Source organism: Bubalus bubalis, chromosome 4 (genome assembly GCF_019923935.1).
Source record: "Bubalus bubalis isolate 160015118507 breed Murrah chromosome 4, NDDB_SH_1, whole genome shotgun sequence".
NCBI lineage: Eukaryota > Metazoa > Chordata > Mammalia > Artiodactyla > Bovidae > Bubalus > Bubalus bubalis.
The window spans coordinates 92,988,168-93,008,105 of record NC_059160.1 but is presented as its reverse complement, the minus strand read 5'-3'; the positions used below and the strand labels follow the sequence as shown (position 1 = coordinate 93,008,105).

The window sequence follows — 19,938 nt, the reverse complement described above, 5'->3', positions numbered from 1 at the left end:
TTAAATGAACAGACAGATGGATGAACAAACACATGAATGGCTGGCTGGCTAGACAAACAAATAAGGCCTGCAGAGCTTCAAATGTGGGGTCAGAAAACTAGCCAAAGGAGTTCAAGACCAGGGCCTGGTGTTTGTTTCTTCTGGGACTCATACAAAGAAAGGCTCATGAAATGTGATCCTCAACTATAACAGCAAACGTATGAGTTCCTGTTTTTCCATTTGTGGAAGGTGGACACTCACAGCTCCTCTCCAGGTCTAGTGAATTAAATGAGCTTCTGTATATGAGGAGCTATTTTATTTATTTATTTATTTATTTTCTCAGGCAGCTTATTTATTTATGGCTGAATTCCCTTAGGAGTTTATTGAAACTTAGATAATTTTTATTTTTATTTTTTTTAATTTTAAACTTTACAAAATTGTATTAGTTTTGTGCTGGAAAGCGCTGCACCAGTGTGAGCCACTGTGAATGGTGACAATATCACCAGACTTCAAGGTTAAGGGTGGCGGTGATGGGAGGGTCCAGAACGAAGTCAGTGTGTGTAGCGAAAGGTGTGCAGGGCAGCCTGGTTGGCACAGAGGAGCAGGAGACTAGCCTGGGAGGGCACAGAGGGCCCTGCAACCAGAGGACTGGGCCTGGATTCCTGGTGGGCTCATCTTCCATGGCCCAGGCCAGCCATGAGACTGCCTCCGGGAGCCCTGGGAAGCCAGGCCACGGAGCCTCTTTCTAACTACATAAAAGCAGCTTAGCCAGGGTCCTGGGTGCAGCCCATCTGATTCTGGTACAGTCGTGAAATCTCTCACAGATGCTGCTGTCAGTTAAAGGTCTCCCCTCTGCGCCCCCGCAGTCTGGTCCTCTCACTCCCACGCACTGGGGAAGGGCAATTTTGAGGCTGTGACAAACTTCCCAAGACCTTTCTAGGGATAATTCAGTCAGCCTAATTATCCCATGTTAATTAGATAAGACTCAAATAACAGGAGCAAGGCTTGCAAGCCTAGCACTCTGGGAGGTTTAAGTTATTTGCCCAGTTCTCTGATTTTGCTGGGAAAAAATGATTTGCTCCAGGCAAACTAAGCCCACAAATTAGGGCAGTGGCTCCCTCCTGAGCCCTATAAAGGAGGCATCTGAGACCGTAGGCTGGTAAGCTACATCTCACCTAAGGGTTGGCATCTCTTTCCAGCTCGCTGGCCTCCCCAGCATGAGCCGCCAATTCACCTACAAGTCGGGAGCTGCTGCCAAGGGGGCCTTCAGCGGATGCTCAGTTGTCCTCTCTGGGAGCAGCTCACCCTCCTACAGGGCAGGGAGCAAAGGGCTCAGCGGGGGCTTCGGAAGCCGGAGCCTGTACAGCCTGGGGTGTGCCCGGAGCATCTCTTTCAACATGGCCAGTGGCAGTGGGCGGGCAGGGGGCTATGGGTTTAGCAGAGGCCGAGCCAGCGGCTTTGCCAGCAGCATGTTTGGCAGTGTGGCCCTGGGGCCCATGTGCCCATCCCTGTGCCCACCTGGGGGCATCCACCAGGTCATCGTCAACAAGAGCCTCTTGGCTCCCCTCAATGTGGAGCTGGACCCCGAGATCCAGAAAGTGTGTGCCCAGGAGCGGGAGCAGATCAAGGCTCTGAACAACAAGTTCGCCTCCTTCATCGACAAGGTGGGAATTCCTGGAGAAAGACAAGGTCTGTGGCAGCTTAGGATATCTAGAAATTGTAAGGCCCAGTTCCTCCTCTCATGGGACCCAGACCAGCTCAGACTCTGGTTGAAAGACAGACTCATAACCTATAATACACCCTAAACTATAAGGCAAGGCAGATGGGGATCAGTGGTACACGAGAACAGCAGTTCTCAAAAGGAGCCCATGAACCGCTATCAGTCAGCATCACCTTGGCACTTGTTGGAAATGCACATTCTCAGGCTCCACCTCATACCTACTGAACTACAAATTCTGGGAGTGGGGCCCAGAAATCTGTGTTTTAAGAAGCCCCCTGGTGATGTCAAGACACTCTTACGTTTGAGAACCACTGAAGAGCAAAGGGGTAGGAGGGTTTGGGGAAGTAAGCATTTCCCAAGCTTAGGGGAGCAGGGGAAGCTCACCACGGGTGACAGTGAGGTAGGGCAGTGATGCATGAGTAGGAGTTTGCCAGACAGAGGTGGAGAAAGGCAACCTAAGGAGAGGGAAGAGTCACATGCAGGCTGATGGGACTTGTCTGAAGAGTGGGGAGAACTGGGGTTTGTGTGTGTTGGATGAATGGTGGGAGAGGCACTGGCACATTGCAAAAGCACAAGAAGGGAATTTGGGCTTGACCCTGTAGGTGATGTGGAACCACTGGAGGGTTTTGTGCAAGGGAATGGTGGAATGTTCGTAGATTGCAAATTGAAAAGGCTGGTTCTCCCCCTGGGGAAATCCTCTGAGGTCATAGGCAGCCAGAAATGAAGGCAACATGGGAGGGCTCGAGACCCCAGATCAATTGGATACCGGCCTCTGGCTGGGCTGGGACAGGCGGTGAGGGAGGAGACAGAGTAGGCAGAGCACAGGCCAGGCCACCAGAAACCCAGAGAAGGGGTCCCTAAGAGCGTGAAGGCCAGTGTGGCCAGGTTACACGCCTAAGGACTCACCCAAGAAAGGTGTATCAGGCTAACCATCGACACTGGTCTGGGCAGGTAAGGACAGGTGCATAGGAGATAGATCTTGATGAGGGGCAAGCGAGGATAATGAGGCCCCTCCTGATGTCAGTGGCTGATCCCCAAAAGAGAACTGCAGTCAGACAAAGGACCTGGGTGGGAAGGGGTAAGAGAGTCATTTTCTGAGGGATGAGGCTACGTAACGTAAGGGAACACAGCTACTGTCCAGGAAAGAAAATTCCCTGGCTTCTTGCCATTGACTATTGGTTGGCTGGATTCCAGGTGAGATTCCTGGAGCAGCAGAACCAGGTGCTGGGGACCAAGTGGGAGCTGCTGCAGCAGCAGGATCTGGACAACTGTAAGAACAACCTGGAGCCCATCCTCGAGGGCTACACTAGCAACCTGCGCAAGCAGCTGGAGATGCTGTCAGGGGACCGGGTGAGGCTGGACTCGGAGCTGAGGAGCATGCGTGATGTGGTGGAGGACTACAAGAAGAGGTGAGTGGAACCCTGCGCCCGGGCTGACCGCCTCCTGGGCCCGGGCTCTCCCCATAGGCACTGAGATGTATGCCTCTGGCCTCAGGGGCACTGAGCTCAGGTGAGAGTGACCCATCCTGAGATCCTCTGCCCAGACAGGATCAGGGCCTTCTCTGCGTGGCCAGGTGGGTTAGAGAGGGGACAGCCAGCATTTCGGGCAGTGGGGAGGCTGTCCTAGTTGGCGGCTCTCTTGCTCCCCATTCACAAGAGCCCAGGTGTACATACCATAGCCTCTCAGGTCCTAAGCTTGTTCAAGTTGCCCCCAAGTTCCCAGGAACCTACCAGCTGGGCAGGGAGCTGGACTTTCCATCGGGCTTCCTCTCACTTCCCTCAGATCCTAGACATTTAGGCCACGTTCCTTCCTCCTGTCCCAGGGGACAGTCTGACTGCCCTGGGACTCACACTTGGCAATGGGGTGAAGTTATTGATAGGGGTATCAGGCAGCTGGGGTGACACAAGAATCATGACTGAGAGAGGGGCAGTGGTGTGTTCCTGTGATTTGGACAGAGAGGGAGGAGGAAGAATCTTTTCACTCTCCAGGCTTCAGAGGAAATCTAGACCCAAGCCATCCAGTCCCCAGGTCCAGGAGGAGGTTGCTTCAAACCCTGCCCACGACACTGGCCACATAGTCCTAATGAGTTGGGCAGATTTGCAAAAATGTAAAATAATATCTATTAAAAGGTACATAACATGGGCATCGCATCTCTTCTTTCATGATGAGAACACACCCACCCACACCCACACCCACACACACCCTTCTCATCGTGATGCTTCTCCTGCAGGTATGAGGAGGAAATAAACAAGCGCACAACTGCTGAGAATGAATTTGTGGTGCTTAAGAAGGTGAGGACAGGATGCGTGTCCCTTAGTCCAGCAGGGTGAGGAGTGTAGGAGGTGAGGAGTGTAGCGGGTGAGGGAGGTGAACCAGAGGAAAGACTGGAGTCTCTACCCACTGCAGAAGGGCCTGGAGCTGAAGGGCCACAGGAGAAGGTGGAGGGATTTGCGGCCTGGGGACACCTTGATGTTTATCCAGTGCACTTCACTTTGTTCAGGCCTATGTCTTGTGTAAATGGGCAGGAGTGCAGACGTGGACAGTCACTCCCAGGCCACGCCCACGGTGGCTTGGGGAAACAGCATATGCTTTGAGAAGGGCTGCAGGTTCACCTTCCAACTCTGTCTCTGGCCACCTTCAGCTCTGACCATCGTGTGACTGACCATAGGGAGGTAGGGCTCTCTCCCATACTCTCTTTGAGACAAAGTAGGCAGTAAAAAGATTCCATTCTTGGATGGGGCAAGAGGAGTTCTGGAGGCATAAGGAACCTGCTCAGGGTCTTGCAGTGAGTTCGGGTGGGGGTCACTTCTTGACCCCTGTGTCTTGACTCCATTTTCTGGGGCAGCTAGTCACTGAACTGGGTGTGGGGGGCCAGTGCCTTGGAGACCCCTGTCTGGGCTTGAAGAAGGACGATGTCAGGGGCTCTCTGGATTCCCCTAGGATGTGGATGCAGCGTACATGAGCAAGGTGGAGCTGCAGGCCAAGGTGGATGCCCTGGAGAGAGAAATCAAGTTCTTTACGTGCCTGTACGAGGGGGTAAGTCTCCCCCAGCTCCTGTCCCCATCCTGGCTCCGTCGTCTGGAAGGACAGATGTGTGAATGAGTGGTTACTAACTCATCAGGAACTTTAAGAGCCCAGGGAATCTTCAGTGTTGGGATGCTGGGAGCTTTGTAGAGCAAAGCGAGTGACATCAATCTTGGTACATCCGATGATGTGTGCCATCCACTCCAGCCTGGCTACCAGCTGTCCCCTCTCACATCCTTCAGGAAGCCATGGGGCCCTAAGGGGTCCCCACTGACCCTCAGCCAAGCATATTCTCACTTCTGCTTGTCTTCTCTTTGTGGCTTGGGAATTTCCTCGGGTCTAAGCAGGAGTCTCCAGGGATGGAGGTGAAAGTCTCACATCCTTTCTACCACGTCTGTGACCATCTGGTTTCAAGCCTCAGCCTGTTGTCCCATTCATGGGTTCTCAAATGTCCTTACTGTCCCTTGTGTGGTGGCCAGGCTGTCTCCCCTCCACCTTCTGCACTCCTGACTGATCTCAGGTGACAGTCATGGGGGCTGGCTTCTTCTTGGGCTACTTCAAAACCATGCAGCAGTTTTAGATGTGGTGTTGGAACCTCTGGACCAGTGAACTCCATTCTTGGAGGTTTTGGGGACCACAACTTGAGTCTATTTGGGAGGGTCTGGGGAGCTCCCTGCTGGGGCAGGCCCATCACCTTGGCACATTCTTCTGCTCAAAAAAGGCATTTCCAACTTCCTTGTTGCCCCTGCAGGAGATTGCTCAGATGCAGTCCCACATCAGTGACACATCTGTCATCCTGTCCATGGACAACAACCGGAACCTGGACCTGAACAGCATCATTGCTGAGGTCAGGGCCCAGTACGAGGACATTGCTCTCAAGAGCAAGGCGGAGGCTGAGGCGCTGTACCAGACCAAGGTGAGCTGCACACCTCTCCAAGGTCATGTGTTCCGGGGCCTCTGGTCCATCCCATGACCCACCATGGCCTACATGCTCGCTAGGAGCACAGCATTGTCCAGGGTGCTGGGGAAGCCCCAGAGAAGGAAGAGATGGCAGCTCTGTCCTTAGGAACCATGAAGCCATCAGAGAAAACACACAGCTGAGTGCAAATGAGTGTGTCACAGAAACACGAACCTTGGGGAGACAGAGGTTAGGGAACTAGGTCTGGCTGGGGCAAGTAGGGAGCCATGTCCTTAGAGGCAGAGAGTTTTGAACTAATTCTGGGAAGAAGGAAAACGTGAGTAGTTAGCATCTCAACTCCCTTGTTAATGACAATAAATTATGGAGTCTCATCTGAGATCAGGTCACTCCTATCTTTTCATTCAAGTCCAACTCCGAGGAGAAAGGGGGAGGTTTGAGTCCCTTAGATCTTGACTCCTCTCATGGGTTGTGGGTGGGGAAATGAGTCTTCAGATAATTTAGTTTCTCAGATCAAAGTCGTGACTTCCTAATTGTCCTTGAGGTTTATCAGGTTCCTTCTCAAGGGAAACCCACACTCTTGAGACCTTATCTTGCCCCTCCCCCTGCCCCCTTGCTACCTCAGGGGCAGAAAGATTTGACCTGCAAGGGTGTGAAGAAGGGAGGCTTTCATGGCCTAGAAGACAACTCAGGCCAAGGCTTCTTGATAAAGGTGCAAACTCAAGTCCCCAGTCCCCAAATCCTTCTATATTCCAGCTTCCAGCCAGGATCAGGGATGGCTATGTGGCCCAATCATTCTGGATTGTCAGTGACCAGTGCTTAATCCCAGATTCCTTCTAGAAGAATTAGGCATAAACATAATGTGGATTCATTTTTTTCTTGAGGTTCCCCACACCAGGATTTCTCCAGCTCAGGGCAAGCACTCACTGAGCAGAATGGCATGAGTGTCATCCCAGAATCAGTACTGTGAATGCTTATTATTACTCCCCTCTTGAAGGTGAAGAAGTGGGGTTCAAGGAGTTTAAATAACTTTCCAAGGTCATTTAGCTGATAAGTGATGGAGCTGGGTCTGAATCTACATGTCTGATGTTCCATAGCACTTAGACAGAAAGTCAGGAGGTGACTCTGGTTGAGGAGGATTTATGAGAAGGGCTTGGGGTCACTTGGGAGCTGAATGGTAGGAGTTTAATCTCCTGTCTCAGGAGGAGATGACTTGGTGTCAGAATCAGGGACTTAGTGCCCTGATGAGGAGGGCTACTGTGCAGAGATGCAGAAGGCCACCTGACCCGGCACCAAAGATAAAACACAGGAGCACAGTGAGAAGTGCCCTGTACCTTCCAGGGAACTTGGCATCTTTAAGAAGAACCCTGACTCTAGGACCATGCTGGAGCCAGATATTAGACAACTGGCAAGCCCAACCCCTCAGAGACAGACAGGCAGTGCATAGTCGCTGGAGTTCTGAATGTCACATGTTCTTTGTGTTCCCCTTATGTCACTTTTCAAGGTCATTTAGCTGGTAAGTGATGGAGATTACCATATTCTGGGGTAAAAATGGAGTACTCTCTGTTGATTATTCAATGGATGACATCAAATGCAGGAATAATCCCAAACTAATAGATGACTCCAAATTCATGACCCATGGTGATAGGATATAACCTAATCTACCCCCGCACTCCCATACACACAAAATGTGCCTCCATGTCCAGCAAGACTGCCAGTAGCCTGGAACTCAGTTGAACTATGAAGGGGAGGAAGTCCCAGAAAAAATAGATTGGTGGCTTATCAGTTCCCTCTTTGGTTCACTTATTCATTCATTCACCAGACCCCTTTTCTAGCCAGACTCTGTGCTAGATACTGGGAATTCAGAAATAAAACTAAAGGTCCCTGCCACCCAGTCATTCTGAGTCTGATGGGAAAGACATTGAAATGTGTGGTCACAGTACAGAGTGGTAAGATCTACAGACTGACATGCCAGGGACTATGGGCACAGATGGGCACCCAAGCAGGGACCAGTGAAGGCCTCCTGGAGAAAGTGAGTCTGCCCTGGCTGAGCTGGACCTGATTAGGGGAAAAGAGAGGATGAATGGGGGAGGGTTTTTTAGCAGGAGGGAGGGGCTCGTGCACAGACTCAGAGATTTAAGAGCACATGGGCTCCTTATGGAACCTGAAACTGTTTGGCAGAGGTGCGGAATCAGGTAGGTGATAGATGAGGGCAGTAAGAACTGAGCCTGAAGAGCCTAATAGAGTCAGATCTCAAGGCACCTTGATGCCAGGCTAGGAGTTGTTTGAATCTTACCTTGACTTTGTGGCACTATCCGCAGAGGAGTATCATAATCAAAGTTGTGTGTTGCAAAGCTGCAGTGTAGAGGGTGTGAGACTTTCGACTGTCCTTATGGCCAAAACCTTCAGTGAGATCATCTCTGCTGAAGGCAGATAAATCAAGCCGAAGAACAGAAGTCTGAGCGGGAGGCTGTTGATAAGCCTGGTGAAGCTGGGGACCCCTACCCATTTCTGCCACACTCCCCAGGCAAAGGCACAGCCTGCTAGGCTGAGCTTAGGTTCCTGCGTTGGCCCCTCTCACCCTAGTTCCAGGAGTTGCAGCTGGCGGCCGGTCGGCATGGGGATGACCTCAAACACACCAAGAATGAGATCTCAGAGCTGACCCGGCTCATCCAAAGGCTGCGCTCAGAGATTGAGAGTGTGAAGAAGCAGGTGAAGGGGCTTTGGGGTTTCCTGGCTCACTCCCAAGGGAGGGGTAAACTGTCAGTCACACACGCTCCCCCCAGGTCCCTTCTTCTCAGGGTCTTCCATCTCAGAACTCCTTTCCTCAGATGGAGTCTCTGTTCTCATCCTTCCACACTTAGCTCTCACCTGAATCCTGGAATAATTGGAAAGGCCTTTTAAGAAAGCCAAGGGGCTGAGAATAAAAGCCTCTCAGTTCCAGGTTGACAGGACACTAACTCCATGGATGTGGCTTTGCTCTAGGAAGTGGGCAGGATAGAGCATGGTCCAACCACAGCGAGCCCTTGGAGGGGGGCAGTGAAGGGAGGCTCAAGGTACCTTAGAACTCAGGGGGCAATGCCACCTCCTGGTCCTCAGTGCTCCAACCTGGAGACGGCCATCACTGACGCTGAGCAGCGGGGCCACTGTGCCCTGAAGGATGCTCAGGCCAAGCTGGATGAGCTGGAGGCCGCCCTGCTCCAGGCCAAGGAGGAGCTGGCCAGAATGATGTGTGAGTACCAGGAGCTGATGAGCACCAAGCTGGCTCTGGACATCGAGATTGCCACCTACCACAAGCTGCTGGAGGGCGAGGAGTGCAGGTAGGTGATGGGATAGTTCTTAGAATGTTAGGGCTGGAAGGACTTTTGGAATCCTCCGACTTAATTTCCCAGGTATGAGTGGCAGGCTGTTGGAGGGGTTGGAGATACTTTTTAGATCACTTACAAACATAGCCTTAAACAGCATCCTATCAGATAATAAGAGGTGATTTCCTTTATGGTTTTCTTTCCAATCTTCAGACTACAACAAGGAGAAAGCTTCAGCATGGTGCTCTTGTATATTTGACACTGACCTGACACTTGCAAATATCTCTATTAGTAAAGAGATGGTAGATCCTAGGTTCAAAGTCTCTGAGCAGACAATATCTAGCCAAAATTTTTTTGTTTTATTTATTTTCACTGCTACTGTTTTTGTCTTTTTTTGGTCCAGTGATGCTCTTTTTCTATGTACCCTGTTGATATAAAACTTCCTTTTAAGAGAAATACATTTTTTTGTCATAGAAGACAGTCAATGAAAAATACTAAACATATAACAGTATGAGTTATATGTGATCATAGCAACAGTTGAAAGGGTAGTACATGAAGTGTTGACACTTGAAAATCCCCATTCTAACCTAGCATTATTTTATGAATGAGACCCAGAGAAGAGAACTTATTGGTCCTAAAGTCATGAAGTTAGTTCCTTAGTGGCAACTCCTGATGCCAGTATTTCTACACTTGTATTTATTCAGACAGTAGCCCCACAGGGATGAAGAAGTAGGCTGACAGGAAGCACAGCAGGAGGGCCCCTGGCAGGTGGTGTTACCACAGGGGATCCAGGGTTGCAAGTTCACACATCTCCTAAGGGGAGAGACCAGAGAGAGGTGCTTAGAGTCACCCAAGGCAGTTCATGCCACCTGGCCAGCTGGAGGACTTGCGGAGGCCGCGCTAGCCTGGCTGATGGTTGCAGGCTGGGCTGAGGGTAACTCAGATTTCATGTGATGGAGATTCACCTGTGCCTTTGTCCCCTTGCAGGATGTCTGGAGAATACACCAATTCTGTGAGCATATGTGAGTATTTCACACCCCTGAAAGAGTATTTTTAGTCCATTAATGAACACAAAGGAAGTGGTCCCCTACTACCAGGACCCCCATGGAACAGCCTGGGTTCTGCCTGCTAGAGCAACATTGTCCTAATCACCTCCTGTGCTGAGACCTGCAGCCTCTTCCTTGATGGGGTCAGCTTCCCATCACATTCTGACATTTCACACTTCTCCATTTCTGGCCCCTTCTCCAGAAACCTCACTCATAAGACTCTCAGCCCCACACTCTTCTGCCACCCCCCCATCCTGGCTTTGCCGCATGCCGGAAGCTGTGAGTAGAAAGAAGGGCACCTCCTCACCCGGAGTGAGACCCAGGTGTGCACAGAAACATCGTGCACAAGCAGTTGAGATGCTGCCCCAAAGGATTCAGCCTGGTCTCCTGAGAGAAGCCAGAAAAAACTCTCCTGTATCAAGCACTCCGGAAATTCTTTGGAAAAAATTAAGAATGTCTTCTTAAGTTAAACGCAAGATTTGCTGGCTTACATGATGCTTAGGCGTCATCTGCTTTTGGGGGGAAGCCCCTGCTCCTCCTGTTTGTTCAAAGAATGAGAAGGTACTGGGCTTGGGGGTCCTGTGGGATCTGGGCTGATTCTCCTGGTGCTCAAGCTGCTCAGGAATTGAGCATATGTCACTAAAGCCAAGTGCCCAGTTGATGTGGAGTATTACTTAGGAGGGACACACTTAATCTAGTTAGAGCTGGGAGGCCGGAGAAGACTTTGGGTCAGCCCCGTCCCGGGACACGCACTTATTAGTCCTCCCTCTGTCTTCCACAGCCGTCATCAGCAGTTCCATGGCCGGGACGGCAGGCGCAGGAGCCGGCTTTGGGTACAGCGGCAGTGGCACCTATGGCTATCGGCCCAGCTCTGTCGGCGGCGGCTATGGCTTCCTGCTGGGGGGCTGTGTCACTGGCAGTGGGAACTGCAGCCCCCGCGGGGAGGCCAAAACCAGGATGGGGAGTACAAGTGAAATCAAGGACCTGCCGGGAAAGACCCCAGCTCTGAGCTCACCCACCAAGAAGACCCCAAGATAAAGTGAAAGACAGCTGTCCAGACAGCTTGCTTTGGTTTCTCCTGGACTCCCTTCTTCAGGGATATTCCTCCATCACACTTATCATCACCTCCTCCTTGCTTTTCTTCATCACTGTCATCTCTCTCGCAATTCTCTGCCTTAGTCTTTCTTAATGAGACGCCAGGATGCTAGCCCATCCTTCTGCCTCCATACTTAGAGGCTTCTTAGTGCAGCCTCCCCTTCCTGCAGAATTGCCAGGGATAAAGACTTGACCCTTTCCTGGCTGTAAGCCCCTCGCAGATGAAGCTTTTGTCTCAAGGGCAGTCCTCCTGCTTCCCCTTCTGTGCCCTGGTTTAGGTAGTTATTTGGCCATGTGCTCCATGGGTACAGATGATTACAGGCCCCCTGACAGACCTGCAAGGACTGTCTCTTCTTAGATCAGCATCAGCTCTGGGGAAACCCTTGGGCATTAGCTGTATTTACCTTGCATGGTTCCTGCAGACTACAGCCAGGAGAAGCCCTTTGGTGAAGGGATTTGTGCTCTCAGCATTTGCGTTCTTGTCCTCGTTCAGGCCTTTCTTCCGTGCTTCCTCATCTTACCAATAAATTTGTACAACTCATGCTGTTTTTCTCTCCTAAGGGAATCTACCTCTTAGGCAAAATCTCTTCTGTAAATAGAGGTCAATGTCCTGGAACCCGAGGCCCGGTGTCTTTCAAAGAACCCCAAAGTAACCTTTGAGCTGAGTGAAAGACATCCTTGCATGGATGGCAGGACCCACGGTCACCTTCATTGGATTTTGTGATACTGAGGATTCATCTCTGTCCCCCATCTCCAGCAGATGAATCTTTGAAGTCACACTTTTCTCAGGTCAATGCACGGGTGAATGGAAAATCTTTGAGAACATCCAGATTGTTGGGACAGACAGGGAGCCAACATTTGTCTCGTGGCAAAATTTAAAACTGGCCAAACAGAACAACAAATATTGTATATTAACACATATATGGAATCTAGAAAAATGGTACAGATGACCCTATTTGCAAAGCAGAAATAGAGATATAGTCATAGAGAACAAATGACCTAGATGGAAAGGCAATCCAAAAAAGAGAGGATATATGTATATGCATAGTGGATTCACTTTGCTGTACAGCAGAAATGAACACCAACATTGTAAAGCAACTATACTCCAATTAAAAAAAATTGGCCAAGAGGCAGCAGAAGGCCAGTTCAAGAAAGCCTGGGTCTCAAGTTTTGACTGCTCATTGTTCTCTGGACAAAGATCAAAGGTAGATTCTGTTTTAATTAATGACCTGTGTTCTCTTGATCCTCGGGGAAGTTTTACTGGGTTGAGGTGGACGTGAATGTACATGTATGTATGTATGAGTTGTGTTTAAGCGTGGGGGCCATCTCTGTTGTATGTCACTCAACTTCCAAAACACTCCTGTGCTCAGAGCTTTCTCATAGGCTCCCAGGCCAAAATCATGCTGGCAGCATGTGACAGGAAGCGAAAAGTAAGCGAGAGGCCAGCACACACTGAGACCAGGGCTCACAGGTGCATCTGAACAGGGCCACTATGGGTCCAGAGAGAGTCCTAGGGTTCAGGTCGATAGCCTTGGATTCAGATTCAATCCCTGCAACTAAGTGGTGATCATGGGCAAAGCTTTCAACTCCTTTGAGCCTCATTTCTTTAGCTATAAAATAAGCAGAATTAACCACCAGATTGTAGTTAGGCTAAAATGAGGCAATATGAAGATGTTCTGTGCAATTCCTGGTACAAAGTTCATGCTTAATAAATGTTAAGTGAAAACAGAATCTTGTTATTGATCTTTGTGGTTCAAAACATAATGAGCTCACTGAAAGGTGTTTCAATTCAGTTCAGTTCAGTTCAGTTGCTCAGTCGTGTCCGACTCTCTGCGACCCCATGAATCGCAGCACGCCAGGCCTCCCTGTCCATCACCATCTCCCAGAGTTCACTCAAACTCACGTCCATCAAGTCAGTGATGCCATTCAGCCATCTCATCCTCTGTTGTCTCCTTTCCCTCCTGCCCCCAAACCTCTCCCAGCATCAGATGGAGGGAGTTACCAGAGTTTTCCAGTGAGTCAACTCTTCACATGAGGTGGCCAAAGTACTGGAGTTTCAGCTTTAGCATCATTCCTTCCAAAGAACACCCAGGGCTGATCTCCTTCAGAATGGACTGGTTGGATCTCCTTGCAGTCCAAGGGACTCTCAAGAGTCTTCTCCAACACCACCGTTCAAAAGCATCAATTCTTCAGTGCTCAGCCTTCTTCACAGTCCAACTCTCACATCCATACATGACCACAGGAAAAACCATAGCCTTGACTAAACTGACCTTTGTTGGCAAAGTAATGTCTCTGCTTTTGTATATGCTATCTAGGTTGGTTATAACTTTTCTTCCGAGGAGTAAGCGTCTTTTAATTTCATGGCTGCAGTCACCATCTGCAGTGATTTTGGAGCCCCCCAAAATAAAGTCTGACACTGTTTCCACTGTTTCCCCATCTATTTCCCATGCTGCTGGTAAAGCAATTAACAAAATATAAACTTTAAAGAAACCATCTTATAAACTATATGCAGTTTATTGATTGCCCAAAGGAGAACTGACTGGCTGAATAACTAGTCACAGGGAAGACACTCTTGGGGCCAGTAAAGAAAGGTGGTCAAGTCAAGGAATATTTAGGAAGTAGCTATCACATGCTTGGCATGAGTTAGTGTTGGGGATATAGTGATATAGAAAAAGGTCCATGCTCCATCAAATAAGTCCTGGTTGCCCATTATATATAAAGCACTTTGTTAGAAATGGGGGCTGTGCTTGGCAGCTAAATAGGTTTTCCCTCTCCTCATGTCAAGAGAAACAAAATGAATATACATATACAGCAAAAAGGTCTATGTGAAGAACAGATAATGTCAGCAAAACATATATATATATAAATATATATATCCGTTTCCATCTATCTATCATCCTCAGTTCAGTTCAGTTGCTCAGTTGTGTCCAACTCTTTGAGACACCATGGACTGAGCACACCAGGCTTCCCTGTCCATCACCAACTCCTGGAGCTTGCTCAAATTCATGACCATTGAGTCGGTGATGCCATCCAACCATCTCATCCTCTCCTCCTGCCTTCAATCTTTCCCAGCATCAGTGTATTTCCCAATGAGTCAGTTCTTTGCATCTATCATTCTAGTTGTTGATTAATCCGACAAAACGAAAGGGTTGGAAGATTATAACTAGGTCTCAAACAAAATGATTATGTCTTCTTTCAAAAAGCTTGGAGTGCATATGTGAATGTATCCTCTTGTACTGTCAAAGAAGCGAGGCAATGGCATTTCCAGGCTATGACTTGATCTCTAGGTATATGTCTAAATATTATCACTACATATTCTCAAATAGGAAAAAAAAGTTTTCATTTAAATGAAATATATACAACTTTTTTCATTTCTAATGTGAAAAAGAAAATCACTTTATCATAAAAGATGGGAATAAAGTCAACAAAAAATTATTTGGGGAAAAGAAAAAGAAAAGGGTCCGAGGGTCTTCCTAGTGGTGTTAGTGGTAAAGAAACCATCTGCCAATGCAGGAGACATAAGAGACGCAGATTCAATCCCTGGGTTGGGAAGATCCCCTGGAGGAGGAAATGGCAAACCACTCTAGTATTCTTGCCTGGAGAAACCCCATGGACAGAGGAACCTGGCAGGCTACAGTCCATAGGGTCACAAATAGTTGGGCACGACTGAAGCGATTTAGCATGAACTTTTAATGAAGATGTAACCACAAAAAAAATGTAACCCAGGTGGGATATGGGCAACATAAGAAATCAGAGGCAGCACAGAGGAGAGTGGGAACTTCAGGGAGGTCAGGAGAGGCAGAGGAGGCATCACCTATGGAGTTTTGAGAGGATGGAGCTTACTAGGCAGACAACAAGAAGAAGTGGGCATTGTACCCAGGGGCACTAGATGGTATAAGCAGGTCACGGTTGCCTGAGTGTGAGGAGGAAGGCTGAAGAGGTTCTGAAGGTGGAGAGGGAGGGGACAGTGGCACCTGAAGCTGAGGAAGCGGGCAGCAGCCACATCAGAGAGGCTCTATGTCTGCTAAGGAGCTGGGATTTCATGCTGTATAGCTCATGGGAGAAGCCTAGATCTTGGATGCCAGATAGACCCAACTGAGGGCCTCCTCCACCACTCACTGTGTGACTTAGACAAGCTACTTCTGTCCCATGAGTCTCCGTTTCCTCAGGTGTAAAAAGGGGTTAATAATAGTAGTTCCCTCCTAAAGCTGTCATGAGAATTACACTTAATGAGAGAACGTAGGAGAATTCTTTAATTTAGTGACTGCCACATAGTATGTGTTCCATAAATGGTTGTTAATAAATCACTGTTACTATTATAGCTCTTAGTATTACTAGGATACACTCTGCTTTCAAGAAGCTTAAGTGAGAGGAAAAGTAGAGAAGGTCTAATAACGATAAGACATTTTACTAACAGGAACTAAGGATCAAGAGTATTGTCTATTAAGAGAGATTTCTATCACTTAACTTCTATGCTTGGATTCAGGTAATTAACACTGACTGCCCCCATGGGAAAACCTTGAAGTCTCAGTGGTTTCACTTAACATGAAAAGGGCTCATTTCTCATTCCCAGTCTAAGGCATCTCATCTATATGGTTGTGAGAGTGGATGTCTCAGGAGCCGAGGCTCTTGTGTTTTCTAGCCCTGTCACTTGGAACACCCGGTTTCCAGAGTTACTAGGATAGGAGAAAAGAGAGATTCGAGAAGTATGCAGGCTGCTGACTGCCTCACTCCAGGAATGACACACTTTAACGCCACTCACACTTAACTGGCCACCATGGCCCCAATCTCCAGCCAAACCCCAAAGGAGGCTGGGAAATGGGGAGGAGCCAAGGGCACTTGGTAAGCACTGGCAGTCTCTGGTACAACCTTCCTCAATGTAGGGACAGACATCAGTTACCACCAAGGTAACTCCATTGAGTGGTGTTGGGGTGATGCTGGCATCTGCCCTCCATCCACATAAACAACTTCCCTTTGGTTTTGACAGTGTAGCCGGAGACATGTTGCTATAAACCAGATCAGTCTGCATATTATATTTATTATACTTAGATCTCCTTCAGGTTTTTAAGGAGATACTGTAAATTTGTTTGGACTTGGAAATTTGTCTACTTAATAGTGGACTAGAGAAAACTTGTTCAATATTTCTTAAAGTATATTCCTTAAAACCCTGATTCCTATATTTGGTCAAGGAGAGGGGCTCTGTGACCTAAAAAAAGGTTTGGAAAGCCTTGAATTTTTTATTATAACAGTACTTTATTTCTGATACTGGAATCAGCATTCTACTTTCTTCTCCAAATTTTTTTGGGAAAAAAAACAACACTTATACTAACAGTGGGAAGGGGGAGGGGAAATATTGGGGTGGGAGGTACAAACTTTCAGGTGTAGGGTAGACTCAAGGATATATTGTATAATGGGGGAAGATAGCCAGTGTTCAGTAATAATTGAAAATGTTAAGTAAAATTTTTTAAAAACTCACTTATAAAAATTATATATAGCTTTTATTATGTTGAGGTATGTTCATTCTATTCCTGCTTTCTGGAGGGTTTTTTTTTTTTATCATAAATAGATGTTGAATTTTGTCAAAGGCTTTCTCTGCATCTATTGAGATAATCATATGGTTTTTATTTTTCAATTTGTTAATGTGGTATATTACACTGATTGATTTGCAGATATTGAAGAATCCTTGCATCCCTGGGATAAAGCCCATTTGGTCATGATGTATGATCTTTTTAATATGTTGTTGGCTTCTGTTTGCTAGAATTTTAAAGGAATTTCCATCTATGTTCATCAGTGATATTGGCCTGTAGTTTTCTTTTTTTGTGGCGTCTTTGTCAGATTTTGGTATTAGGGTGATGGTGGCCTCATAGAATGAGTTTGGAAGTTTACCTTCTTCTGCAATTTTCTGGAAGAGTTTGAGTAGGATAGGTGTTAGCTCTTCTCTAAATTTTTGGTAGAATTCAGCTGTGAAGCCATCTGGACCTGGGCTTTTATTTGCTGGAAGATTTCTGATTACAGTTTCAATTTCCGTGCTTGTGATGGGTCTGTTAAGATTTTCTAGTTCTTCCTGGTTCAGTTTTGGAAAGTTGCACTTTTCTAAGAATTTGTCCATTTCTTCCAAGTTGTCCATTTTATTGTCATATAGTTGCTGATAGTAGTCTCTTATGATCCTTTGTATTTCTGTGTTGTCTGTTGTGATCTGATCAATGGAGCAAAATAGAAAGCCCAGAGATAAATCCACACACCTATGGACACCTTATCTTTGACAAAGGAGGCAAGAATATACAATGTGGAAAAGACAATCTCTTTAACAAGTGGTGCTGGGAAAACTGGTCAACCACTTGTAAAAGAATGAAACTACAACACTTTCTAACACCATACACAAAAATAAACTCAAAATGGATTAAAGATCTAAACGTAAGACTAGAAGCTATAAAACTCCTAGAGGAGAACATAGGCAAAACACTCTTCGACATAAATCACAGCAGGATCCTCTATGACCCACCTCCAAGAATATTGGAAATAAAAGCAAAAATAAACAAATGAGACCTAGTTAAAATTAAAAGCTTCTGCACAACAAAGGAAACTATAAGCAAGGTGAAAAGACAGCCTTCAGAATGGGAGAAAACAATAGCAAACAAAGCAACTGACACACAACTAATCTCAAAAATATACAAGCAACTCCTGCAGCTCAATTCCAGAAAAATAAACGACCCAATCAAAAAATGGGCCAAAGAACTAAACAGACATTTCTCCAAAGAAGACATTCAGATGGCTAACAAACACATGAAAAGATGCTCAACATCACTCATTATCAGAGAAATGCAAATCAAAACCACTATGAGGTACCATTTCACGCCAGTCAGGATGGCTGCGATCCAAAAATCTACAAGCAATAAATGCTGGAGAGGGTGTGGAGAAAAGGGAACCCTCTTACACAGTTGGTGGGAATGCAAACTAGTACAACCACTATGGAGAACAGTGTGGAGATTCCTTAAAAAAACTGGAAATAGAACTGCCATATGACCCAGCAATCCCACTGCTGGGCATACACACTGAGGAAACCAGAATTGAAAGAGGCATGTGTACCCCAATGTTCATCGCAGCACTGTTTATAATAGCCAGGACATGGAAGCAACCTAGATGTCCATCAGCAGACGAATGGATAAGAAAGCTGTGGTACATATACACAATGGAGTATTACTCAGCCATTAAAAAGAATACATTTGAATCAGTTCTAATGAGGTGGATGAAACTGGAGCCTATTATACAGAGTGAAGTAAGCCAGAAAGAAAAACACTAATACAGTATAATAACGCATGTGTATGGAATTTATAAAGATGGTAATGATAACCCTGTATGCGAAACAGCATAAGAGACACAGATATATAGAACGGTCTTTTGGACTCTGTCGGAGAGGTCGAGGGTGGGATGATTTGGGAGAATGGCATTGAAACATGTATATATCATATGTGAAACGAATCGCCAGTCCAGGTTCAATGCAGGATACAGGGTGCTCGGGGCTGGTGCATTGGGATGACCCAGAGGGACTGTATGGGGAGGGAGGTGGGAGGGGGCTTCAGAATGGGGAACACGTGTACACCCATAGAGGATTCATGTCAATGTATGACAAAACCAATACAATATTGTAATTAGCTTCCAATTAAAAAAATAAATATATTAAAAATTATATGCTTATATTAGAAAATTCAAAAATATTAAAAAGTATAAGAAAAAGAATTAGAATTTCACTTCCCAGTCACCATGCGAGAAAGCACTGAGTGTTGCTCACTCTGGTGTAGCAGTAGCACTAAGTGTATTAATGGATCCTGCAATAAGATGCTTCCTTAACTCTTTTTTTTTTTTTTTAACCCAGCATGGAATCCACCCCTACAGTTTTTTTCTACATGATATCTATTAATTTCCTTAGAATTAGTGTTCTGGGGCAAAAGAGACCCACTGGCAAATCCATGCTTAAAGAGTTTCGTCCATGTTAGACTGCTGACCTCTAGTCTCAAAGGGTGTTTTCTGGCCCCATCTAGCAATCCAGGGGTTGCTGTCTCCCAGAACTAGTGGCAGAGTTAGTCACAGGGCCTGAGGTGACACAGCGAGCTGCCGTCAGGGGCAGGTGCAGTGAGAACCCTGCTTGTCAGGCTTCAGCCACATTTTGACCTGCCCATATCCTCACATATCTGATGTCTCTGAAGCCTGGATGTGTCACTTTTGCCTTTTCATAATCTCTAAGGTGAGCCTGAGGGTTGAGGAGTTCTTGATTCATCCAGCCAGTTGACCCTTCACTGGAGGATATGAAAAGGTCATTTACCTGTTCCCTTACCTGTTCCTGCCTAGGGGTGGCCAACACCTAACTCTGGGCAGAAATGGCTTGGTCTCAGATGGCTAAGTGTCTCAGCTTCTTAGAAGGTGTCCAGGAAAAGGGAGACTTCAAAGGCTCCTTTTGAAAGCCAATTCTATGTAAGTTTTTCCTGCTTCAATTTAAAACCTTTTTTTAAACTCAGTGACCAGAACTTATAAACTAATTTTTGTGTTCATAGGGGGAAAAAAAAACAAAAAACAAACACTGGCTAAAATCATAGCGCAGAGGGAGAAATCTCATTTTCATAAGATTGTGGAAAGCACAATCCTGAGTTTCTTGAACGGCCTAATGATCACCCAGTCACACTGATGTCCTCCCCTTTCCAGAGAGAATGGACTACAGCATCTCCTCTTAGGTAGCAAAGAGAGCCCACCCCTTGCCCCCCAGAACACCCCAGACTCCTCTATCTGTTTATCTGTGGCTGGCGCCACCTTCCAGCACTCAACACTGTCCCCAGAGCCTTGTTCCCTGTGGGGTAAACA

General features: G+C 47.1%; 1 protein-coding gene across 1 annotated transcript; it reads left to right on the top strand.

Moving 5' to 3' along the window:
• The first annotated feature begins 494 nt into the window (after nt 1-494).
• On the top strand, nt 495-12,794 carry LOC102390140 (keratin, type II cytoskeletal 73). The gene is made up of 9 exons (XM_006046595.4): nt 495-1,643; nt 2,894-3,108; nt 3,930-3,990; nt 4,640-4,735; nt 5,475-5,639; nt 8,226-8,351; nt 8,739-8,959; nt 9,932-9,966; nt 10,772-12,794. The coding sequence occupies exons 1-9, from the start codon at nt 1,197-1,199 to the stop codon at nt 11,026-11,028; spliced, it is 1,623 nt and encodes a 540-aa protein (XP_006046657.3). The 5' UTR covers nt 495-1,196; the 3' UTR covers nt 11,029-12,794.
• The last annotated feature ends 7,144 nt before the right edge of the window (nt 12,795-19,938 follow it).